We start from the raw sequence: 11,438 nt of genomic DNA on the forward strand, positions 1-11,438 counted from the left end.
AAGTCAATCACATGGATATGTGTTAGAGAACACATGATCGGATTGACCCGCTATGAGAACTCTACAAGATTATTATATGAGTGTCATAAGAGTTTCTCATTACGACTATAGAGTATAGTCCTTAGACCTGAGTTCGTCATGATTCTTTATTTATGGATTAGTTCACTTTGACCTTGTCAAACGTCAGCCGTAATTGGTGATTATAAAGGCATTGATTAGGTGTTCTATGAAGTTTGTAAAGAGCAGGGATGGAACAAGATGAGATTTGTCCCTCCCATATAACGGGAGATAAATATCTCTGGGCCCATCGAAGATTTGATACTGAGAAATGCATGGCCATGCTCAAACGAGGTGAATGTCAGTCATTTGTTTTTATCAGTATAAATCAGAGTTCGATAAACGCGATCTAGCTTAATAAGGATGACACTAGTTCTTGCCTTATGCTGAGATCGAGATATAGAGACAAATGAATTATAAGAATAGATGATTCTAGTACAAGTGGGAGATTGTTTGGAATTTTCTAAAATTATTTTTTCTAACTCTTGTTAAAGTCGTAACGTCGAGGTTCGACAATTGTATAATATTAGGTGATTAAAATGTTTTGATAGAAACCACTTATAATCTATGAATTGTGAATTCATTGCTAATAGTATATGTTTTTACAGGGTCGCACATCTAAACAAATTGGATCATAAATATTTGGGGTTTTATACATTTATTTATATTATATATGATATATAATATGAATGTAATATTATATAATTTTCATATGCACGTAATGTGCAATAGTTACACTTGGGCTAAGCAATTAACGAAAATGAGCTTAATCTCTTATTCTAATGAGACTAGAATTAGGTTCCTCTCATATCAATTATATAAGGTGGCAACGTGACTTGTTAATTGTGTAACAAACGTGGCCGACCAATACGAAACCCTAAGAGATAAAAGAGTTTGTCAAGGTCTTTGAGATTTGATCTTGACGGCACTAGCATCCCAGTTTGTGTGCGTGTAGATACTGGTAGAGGTACAACGTTTGGAGTGCTTGAAATCTCGACTTGGTTTGTTTGTCTTTCCGGTGTAAAATTTTCAGGTATATTTGAGACGCTAAGATCTAAGTTTATTTCAGTATTGGCATGAAATTATAGGCAAATTGAATTCATTCGTTGATTTATAAATTGTTATAAACCGGTATGAATTCCAACAAAAAAGATTTCTGAGGAGGGAGGTCACACCTGTGCTTGACGAATGGCTGAAACAAGGCAATGAAACAAACCCTACGGATCAGAGAGCCGTCATCAACGCTCTTTGCGAGCCTCAGCGATACGATCACGCCCTCCAGGTCTCCGTTTCTTCAATATATAAATATATATATGATCTTGGTGATGTATTTAGGTCTCAGAGTGGATAACTAAACGAGGGGTGTTCGAGCTAAGCACTTTAGATTTTGCATATCGGCTTTATCTTATTGAGATCAATTCAGGGTTGAGCGAAGCAGAGAAGTTCTTCAAAAGCATTCCTGAGAACATGAAAGACGACGCAGTCTACACCACTCAATTAAGCTTCTACACAATGTCCAAGAAAACAAGGCACGAAGCCGAAGCCACTTACGAGAAGATGAAAGAGAAAGATCTTCTCTTTAAACCTAACCCTTACTACAAGATCTCTCTCTACTTCCTTCTTGGGGAAGCAAATATGGTCAACGAGGTTCTGAGGCAGATGGAGGAGAACGGAGTTGTCCATGACAAGACTCTCACGGAGAATAACGTTTTGAAGGCTTACGCGAGTGTACCTGACGTGGAGGCAATGGAGAAGTTTCTGAAAAGAATCGAAGATGAAACTACGACACCATTTGCATTGGCTTGGCAAACGGGAATAAGCATGGCATAAGCTTACTTAAAATGCGGTTCAAGTGGAAAAGCGATAGAAATGTTGCGTAGAACAGAACTAGTGGTTGATGCAAAGTCCAAAGACGCGGCGAACAAGGTTTTAATGGAGATGTATGGGGAGGCTGGAGCTAAATGTTTAGAATAAGTTGATCCTTAACCGATTTATTCTCACTTGACTAATGAACCTTAGCACACTTCTTGTTGTTGAAGTTTGTTAAAGACACACAAGATTTGGTGACCCAGTTCCCTTTCGGTCCATCTAGGGAGAGGACGGCACTCTCAACGATTCACTAGTATCAAGTGTATACAAGAGCTTTTTTACACAACCACCTCTGCGTTTCTCTATTCACCTAGAGACAACACTAACCATAAGCTAAGACTTGAGCTTACTGAACATGTGTGTATAAGAGATGAAATCTACACTCCAAAGAAGAAGAAGTAGTCTGAGACTCTTGACCGGATCTCTCTTTGCTTCTCCTTAACCTTCTGTAGATATTCCTTCAATCTCCTCTTCTTGCTCTAGCTTCTTGTCTCTCTCTCTCTAATCTCAGATCTGTGTAGAGTGAGTGTTCTCCTCTAGGCAAGAGTTAGGTTTAGAGAGTTTATATAGTGTCTCCCTAAACCCTAACACTAATGGGCTTCGGTCACTAAGGCCCAAACAGAACAGATATCCCTAGAGCATCAAAGTGCAAGATGCAACTTTTCTGAAGTGGACACTTCAGTGCTCTAGATAACTTCACATTCCCTATAGCCTCAAACTGCAGAAGACAGGTTTCCGAAGTGGTCACTTCAGTGCTGTAGGTGAAGTGCAGACCAAAGGCACAAAATCAACAAATCTCCACCTTGGGCATTTGGTCACTTGTGCATGCCATATCTGTAAATGAAATGCCATCTTTTTGTCGATTTACCTCAACGTAAGATGAACCTGAGACTTCCGTCATGGTCTCAACTAGTGAATCATTCCTGCAACCCTTCCAGCTTTACCACCAAAATATAAGCAGACCTGTCACCTTTACCGGCGACCCTCAGCTCTAAAACTGAACTGCCTTGGACTTTCTTTTCAGACTTGACCACCTGAACCTTTTGTCGATTTCCCAGACTTAACCGTCTGAAATCTCTTTGCTGCTGCGAGGTGATAAACCGACAAATCATCTCGCGCTTCTGCTGTCTCAACTCAGTTGGTGACATTGAGTGTCACCAGACACCTCTCAAAGTTGTTTCCTGGTAAACTCTTTGTTAACATATCTGCAGGATTTAGGGAAGTATGAATCTTCTGCACCTTAGCTGAACCATCTTCAACCTTGTCCCTGATGAAATGCACTTTATTCTCAAAGTGCTGGGTCCTGTCATGATGAACTGGGCTCTTCGCCAAACAAATTGCACTCTGTGAGTCACAATTTAACTTGAAACTTTCTGACTTAAACCCCAATTCACTGCAGAAAATCTTCAACCAAATCCCCTCTTTAGCTGTTTCTGTGAGTGCCATGTACTCAGCTTCAGTAGTTGAAAGAGCCACAAAATGCTGAAGAGTAGACCTCCAACTCACAGTATTACCACCAACCTTGAAGACATACCCAGATATTGACCTTCTCCTGTCAAGATCTGCAGAATAATCTTAATCACAGAATCCTTCAATCTAAAACTTGTCTGACTTCTTGAAGTTTAGACACACATATGATGCTCCGTTTAGGTATCTCAAGATCCACTTAACCGCAGACCAATGACATCTTCCTGGATTCGCCATGAACCTACTAACCAAATCGACCGCATACGCTAAATCTGGACGAGTACCAATCATGCCATACATCAGACTTCCCACTGCACTTGCATAAGGAACTGAGCTCATCAACCGTGTCTCCACAACCAACTCCTCTGGAGTTAGACTCTTATGCTTGAACTGAGAATATGATGGAGTTACAACAGCCCTGCAATCCTCCATGTTAAAAGTTCTCAAAACCTGCTTAAGATACCTTTCCTGTGATAGCTTCAGAATACCCTTCTTCCTATCCCTGATGATATCGATACCAAGGATCCTATTTGCTGGCCCTAGATCCTTCATCTCAAACTTTTCCTTCAAACTTGCTTTCAGCGCTTTGATCTTCTCCATATCCTTTGCTGCTATAAGCATGTCATCAACATACATTAAGAGATATACTCTATCATCAATACTTGATCCCTTAGTGTAAACACATGGATTTTTTCTGCATCTCCGAAACTTTTGAGACTTCATAAAATCATCAAACTTCTTGTTCCACTGCCTAGGTGGCTGCTTTAACCCATAGAGAGACTTCTTCAGTAGACAAAATTTGTCTTCGTTTCCTTTCTCTATGAAACCTTCTGGCTGACTCATGTAGATGACTTCATCAAGTGTATCGTGCAAGAAAGCAGTCTTGACGTCCAGTTGCTCCAACTCCAGATCAAAATTCACCACAACTGATAACATGATCCGAATAAAAGCATGCTTAACCACCGGAGCATATATCTCATTGTAATCCACTCCTTCGACCTGTGTAAACCCTTTAGCTACAATCTCGCCTTATGCATGTGATCTTCCACTCCTGGAATACCTTCCTTAATCTTGTAGATCCATTTACACCCGATTATCCTCTGCTTTTCCGGCTTTGGAACAAGCTCATAAGTATCATTCTTATCCAGAGATTGCTTCTCCTATCCCATAGCTTGGTTCCACTTATCCCAATCTCTACTTCTTCTAGTTTCCGCTAGTGACTTTGGTTCATCCATCTCCAAGCTTTCTGCTGCAGCCAAAGCATAAGCTACAAAATCAGATCCTTCAAACCTCGATGGTGGTCTGATGACTCTCCTTTCCCTGTCTCTTGCCAACAAATAATCATGAAAAGACTCATCTTGGTTCTGATTTTCCTCCTCTTCTTCCTCAGATTTCTCTTATGATTCAGTTTATGATTGTGAACTTCCCGAAGTATCTCCACCTTGACCAGTAGATTCCCCACTTCCTGAAGCTTCTCCACCTTGACCAGTAGACTCATGAACTGAACCACTTGTTGTTGGCCCTTGAATAAGATCAGTGCTAAAAGTGACTTTCTTCTTCTTCTTAGAATTAGCCGCTTCCATCTGACCTGGATCTTTATACAGCTTCTCTTCATCAAAGACTACATTCCTGCTAATAGTACATCTTTCCTCTTCCGGTAACCACACCCTGTAACCTTTAGTACCCTCTGGATAACCTACGAAGAATCCCTTAACAGCTCTTGGATCTAATTTGTCCTCTGTTCTGTGTACATAAGCAACACAACCAAACCGCCTAAGGTGACTGTAATCAACCTTTGACCCTGACCACACTTCCTCTGGAATCTGAAACCTCAAAGATACATTAGGAGACATGTTTATCAGATAAACTGCAGTCAACGCTGCCTCAGCCCAGAACTTCTTCTCCATTCCTGTTTCTGTCAACATACACCTGATCTTATCTGCTATTGTTCTGTTCATCCTCTCAGACACTCTATTCTGCTGCGGAGTATAAACGCAAGTCCTATGTCGTTTAATCCCTGAGTCTTGACAAAGCTTATCCATCAGATTGTTGTAGAACTACAATCCATTATATGTTCTTAGACACTTTATCTTCTACTTTGTTTGATTTTCCACAAGTATCTTCCACTCTGAAAAATTCTCAAACACCTCATCTTTACTCCTTAAGAACCTGATCCAGACCTTCTTTGAGTAATCATCGATGAATGTAAGAAAGTATCTACATCCCGACAGAGTTGGCTCATTCGAAACCGAGCCCCATAGATCACTGTGAATGTATTCAAAAATACCTTTTGTAGTGTGTTTGCCCTCTGGAAAGCTTTGCTTGTGGAACTTTCCAAATACACACTCCTCACATAAATCTAAAGTGTGGATCTCCTTTGAGTCTAGATAACCTCCTTTGACTAGAAGATTCATGTTCTTAAGGCTCATGTGTCCTAACCTTGAGTGCCATCTGTTTGTCAAGTTCACATCAGCTCTGACAACAGATGTTTCTCCCTTCACCACTGATCCTTGCAAATAATACAGACCATCTTGATATTTCCCAGAAATAACCTTCTTGCCATTGTTGTAGAAAGTAACTGTGAAGTCTCTCCTTCATACTTGCAACCGTTCTTTTCTAACTGGCCATAAGAGATGAGGTTCCTGCTCATGGTTGGCATGTATCTCACCTCAGTCAAGATAACTGTATCTCCTTCTGAGTTTATGATCTTCAGCTTGCCAATACCTTTGACTTCACTGAAAGTATTATTTACCATTAATACCTTCCCACCATCAATCTCCTTGAAGTCAAATAAAGCATCTCTATCTGGTGTAATGTGGAATGTACATCCAGAATCCATGACTCACTCACTCTTGGGGTCTTTTTCACTTGCTGTCAAGATCATAGGAAACTCCTTTTCCTGAGCGACATTTGCAGAATCAGCTGCTCTCCCATTCTTCTTTTCAGGACAAGCTTTCTTGAAGTGTCCTTCCTTCCCACATATCCAACACTCTCTAGCTTTATGTTGATTCTTTAGCCTAGATTTAGACCTTGAATCCCTGCTCTTGGATCTTCCACTTGACTGACCAGAACCCTTCCTCTCAGGTCTACTCCTGGCCACAACCAAACCTTCTGCATTTGACTTAGCCTTTCCGATGAGCCCCTTTTCCTTTAGCTCAACTTCTTTGGCATATGCAGAACTGGTTACTTCATTCAGAGTCAGTGTTTCCTTCCTATTACCGTATTTAAGTGTATGAACCAGTGAGTCGAACTGCCTTGGGAGGCTAGACAAGACCTGGATTGCTTGGTCCTCATCGCTCACATTAATGTTCAAACTTGCCAAATCGTCTACCCGTTTCAGAAACACATCAAGATTCTCCTCTATGCTTTTGTGCTCTTCCATCTTAAAGCTGGCGAACCTCTGCTTCAAATAAATTCGGTTCGGTAAATACTTTGTCTGATAATCCCTTTTCAGAGCCTTCCATACTCCTAGAGCTGTTGTCTCCTTCATAACCTTTCGCAAGATCATGTTGCTAAGAGAAGATCATATCAGATTCTTTGCTCTCTTATCCTTCTCCTTTTTCTGCAGATCAACCGGAGAACTCCTAGCTTCTGTGACCTCACCTTCCTTTTCTTTTCCTTTAACAGAGTTGCTGGATTTTTCTTCTTCTAGAACAAAATCCAAGCCCTAAAGCTCAACCTGCATAATCATTTTAAACTTCCATAACCAAAGTCTCCTTGACCGTCAAATTTCTCCACCTCAAATTTACCTTGAGCTAGTTCCATGACTCAAGACTTTATCCTCTGCTAAAGCTGAACACCCAGACCAACAAGCTTTAATTTCTTCAAACAACTCCAAATGCTGAACAGAACCAGAAACCCTTGAACCTGTGTGTAGCCAAACACCAATAGCAGATCAGAAACTGAAACCGTAATCTTTCTCTGCTGAACCCGATGCTCTGATACCACTTGTTGAGAATAAGTTGATCCTTAATCGGTTTATTCTCACTTGACTAATTAACCTTAGCACACTTCTTGGTGTTGTTTGAGTTTTTTAAAGACACACAAGATTTGGTGACCCAGTTCCCTTTCGGTCCATCTAGGGAGAGGACGGCACTCTCAACGATTCACTAGTATCAAGTGTATACAAGAGATTTTTTACACAACCACCTATGTGTTTCTCTATTCACCTAGAGACAACACTAACAGTAAGCTAAGACTTGAGCTTATTGAACTTGTGTGTGTAAGAGATGAAATCTACACTCCAAAGAAGAAGAAGTAGCCTGAGACTCTTGACCGGACCTCTCTTTGCTTTTCCTTAACCTTCTGTAGATATTCCTTCAATCTTCTCTTCTTGCTCTAGCTTCTTGCCTCTCTCTCTCTAATCTCAAATCTGTGTAGAGTGAGTGTTCTCCTCTAGGCAATAGTTAGGTTTAGAGAGTTTATATAGTGTATCCCTAAACCCTAACACTAATGGGCTTCAGTCACTAAGGCTCAAACATAACAGATATCCCTAGAGCATCAAAGTGCAAGATGCAACTTTTCTGAAGTGGACACTTCAGTGCTCTAGATAACTTCACATTCCCTACAGCCTCAAACTGCAGAAGACAGGTTTCTGAAGTGTTCACTTCAGTGTTGTAGGTGAAGTGCAGACCAAAGGTACAAAATCAACACTAAAGAAGATGAGTCCCGCCTCTATAGACGTATTAATCTGAATGCTAAGCAATGACAGAGAATGAGGGCGTATCGAAGGAAAGGAAGTGGTGGACAAAGCTCTCACCACCCGGGATACTATGGTGGATGTGGTGGTGGAGATGGTAGCCGCGCTGATGATAAGGTGGTGGTATCGGTGCTGATACTGACGGTGGCATTGGCGGTGGATGTGATAGTGGTGGTGGTGGATGTGGTGGTTGATGTGGTGGTGGCAGCTAGGATTGAGAGTAGATAACAAAGTAGAGAATCATTGGTCATGTGTTTAGTCAAAATAATGGTTACTTAACTAGAGTTTTTACTTATCGGTGATATGGCTTTACCATATTGTCAACATTGTGTTGTACATCTTGACCATCAATTTTTAGGATATTAATAAAGCAACTATAGGCAACATTTGCATTCAAATCACATAAACTTTATGTTGTATATATTCTCTATGTTGGGTGACCCATGCGTCCAATATAGAGGTCAATCCAGTGAAACTTTAGCAACCAAGTCACTTTTGTAACAAAACACTTTTTGACAGTTTTTCACCATTTTAAAAATCTATTGTAAACATGGACTCCAAATCAAATAACTGGACTAAAATATAAAAATTGATTTGATATCTTAAAACCAACCAGCGTGCGGTCAAAGAAAAATCTTGACTCAGAAGCATAGTAGTTAAAAAATAATGAAAAACAAAGAAATACTAAAACCAAGACTAAACAGAACCCTTAATCGATCTTTCTTTAAGAGGCTCATCACCATCTGATCGAACTTAATTTAGTTTTCAATAATTTAATTATATTGCAACATAAGACATGACATGACACGTTGAAAGGCAGGCAATGAACACTCACGACTTCACTTTGACACGTGCAGATCACCCAAGCTTCACGTGGAACTACGTCAATAAGAGTTCCTCTCTTCATAAATCATGGTCCTGCAGCTTCTGCGTTATCACAGTCAAGTACTTATCCGTTAAAATCATAATCACAACAAAGTAAACAAACAATAAAAGGAACAGAATCATGTCAGGCGTATCTCTTGCGGTGGGTCCAAGAACCGATAGGGACAAAACATCGTCGTCAAATGAGAAGGGACGGTGGTCGGAGATGACGGCAGCCGGAGGTGGCGGCGGTGGTTTGATGGGATCACTGAGGGTAATAGAGCTACAGCTGGTCGCGTTCATACTAGTCTTCTCAGCGAGCGGCCTCGTACCGCTACTCGACATGCTATTTCCAGCGTTTGCGTCTGTCTATATAATCGCCCTCTCGCGTTTGGCTTTCCCTTCTCACAGAGTTTCCACCGCTGCACCTGAAGTCTTTCACGGCAGCAGACTCTTCAGGTTCCATATCCATCACAAGAAATAAAAACACGAGAAATACCTTGAAATAGCAGAAATTTTTCTAAAACAGTATTTATGCGATTTTTTTTATTTTAAAAAACTATTTTATTAATGAGATTTACGATTTAATTAAATTTAGAGTTTCGTATATAGTGGATGGAGATTAGGGTAAAGATTTAAGGTTTGAAGTAATTTTACACCTGATGATGAAAAAAGAAGAAGTAATTGTACTCTTTAATAAATGTTATTTTTGGAAACTTTTTTTCTTAATATGCAAATTTTGAATAAATTGAATAAATTTTTAAAATGTGCTATTTTGGAGGTTTACCCTAAAATTTTTTCTCTTTGTTCACTTTCTTGATAAAGATTCTGACCATTTTTTTCTGATGCTGCAAGGGTTTATGTGATTTCCGGGACGACGATTGGTTTGTTTTTGCCTCTAGCTTATGTGTTAGGTGGTTTTGCAAGAGGAGATGATCAAGCGGTGAGATCAGCGACACCACACTTGTTTCTGCTGTCATGTCAAATCCTGACAGAGAATGTAATAAGTGGCCTATCTCTCTTCTCGCCGCCTGTAAGAGCTCTGGTGCCACTGCTCTACACAGTCTGGAGAATCTTTGTCATCATTGATTGGTGCAAAGATGTTTGGTTCAACAAATCTTTACCAGTCAATGCTACACCTAATGTAAATGGCTAATACCACTTTCACTTGGAACACAAGCCTTCTCTCCGTTTTTGGATTAACCTTGTGAGAAGCATTTGTTTTGTAGGTGGCTGCGTGGTTCTGGTTTGGACGGTATTTAGCAATAGCGAATTTGGTTTACTTTGGAGTCAATCTACTATGTTTCTTGATCCCTAGGTTCCTACCTCGTGCCTTTGACCGTTACTTTAGAGAAAGAGACGAGGTCCTCGCTAAAAGCCAAGAAGACAAGCCAGTTCAAGTTCCCAGAGAAAGAGTTTCAGACCACAAATCTGATTGATAATTTCTTTTGTTTCTTCTGAATGTGTAATTTAACGAACTAAGTTGTTTTTTATTGTGATGAAAAAATATTAGGAAGTTAAATGAAACAACGAGGTTGTGAATGTACAAAGTTTAGCTCCCCATTTGATGATGCCTTAACCTTTAAAAGGAGCTTAATACCGACTGTCCATGAAACTAACTAGAAGCTCATTAACCATGATGCCTCTGTGCGGCATCTTCCCTGCTGCTCCATAGATTGGAGCCAAGCCTCCTGTGATCGGTCCTGGATTTGCTTTCACCTGACCAGAACATGCGAGATAATAAACCAAAGATCAATTGAAGAAAAGAAACGACGAATTAGAGTTACACATATATGAAAGCTGATGATCCAAATCAGACATGGATAGTTTGAGAATTAAGAGTTGAGAGTTAAATTAGTTGAAACAACAACGTTTTGGTCTTTAAGATCATATACCTGTTGGGTCTCTGTAGTGCATTCAAGTGCCATCCTTTAGAAGACATGATGTCATTAACTTACAAGATATCTAATGCTTTAGAACCAAACGCCGCGATTGTCATATCTGGCTTTCTAACGACAAATCTATAAGAATCGAAACGACAAGGACCATCCAGTTTGAAGAAAGATTTATAATATACAAACCCGTCCTCTAGTCTCTTAGATGCTTCGATATCTTGCTTGTGTTTTGGAGGTAGCTTGTGGAACAACATAATCAACCATTTAAAACAGTGTACGCTGAAAAGCATGAGAGAGATTAATATTGTGAAACCTTCTTCGCCGAGAGACATCATTGCAGCCCAAGCACCATCATTGAAGTTAAGATTTTCATAGTTTTCTTGTTTCTTTCATTTCCCCTGTCATATTCATGATGGAAGAAGTAAAACGTACTTACCAGCAACAAATTGGTGCTATTTTGTAGATGCAGGGGCAGATATTTTGCAGGCAGAAAATCCAGATGTCAGTTAAAAGATCATAGATGAATCGGTATATATTCAAAACTGTTAGAATGAGAGAATTATTGAGAGTTTATTTATGGAGAATGA

General features: G+C 39.9%; 1 protein-coding gene and 1 pseudogene across 1 annotated transcript; both read left to right on the forward strand.

Moving 5' to 3' along the window:
• Positions 1 to 328: 328 nt before the first annotated feature.
• LOC106319727 lies at positions 329 to 8,320 on the forward strand (annotated as a pseudogene).
• A 743-nt stretch (positions 8,321 to 9,063) lies between these two features.
• Positions 9,064 to 10,455, forward strand: LOC106319732. Its single transcript, XM_013758115.1, has 3 exons — positions 9,064 to 9,415; positions 9,812 to 10,100; positions 10,186 to 10,455. The coding sequence occupies exons 1-3, from the start codon at positions 9,099 to 9,101 to the stop codon at positions 10,393 to 10,395; spliced, it is 816 nt and encodes a 271-aa protein (XP_013613569.1). The 5' UTR covers positions 9,064 to 9,098; the 3' UTR covers positions 10,396 to 10,455.
• Positions 10,456 to 11,438: the final 983 nt, after the last annotated feature.

Source organism: Brassica oleracea, unplaced genomic scaffold, assembly GCF_000695525.1.
Source record: "Brassica oleracea var. oleracea cultivar TO1000 unplaced genomic scaffold, BOL UnpScaffold00579, whole genome shotgun sequence".
Lineage (NCBI taxonomy): Eukaryota > Viridiplantae > Streptophyta > Magnoliopsida > Brassicales > Brassicaceae > Brassica > Brassica oleracea.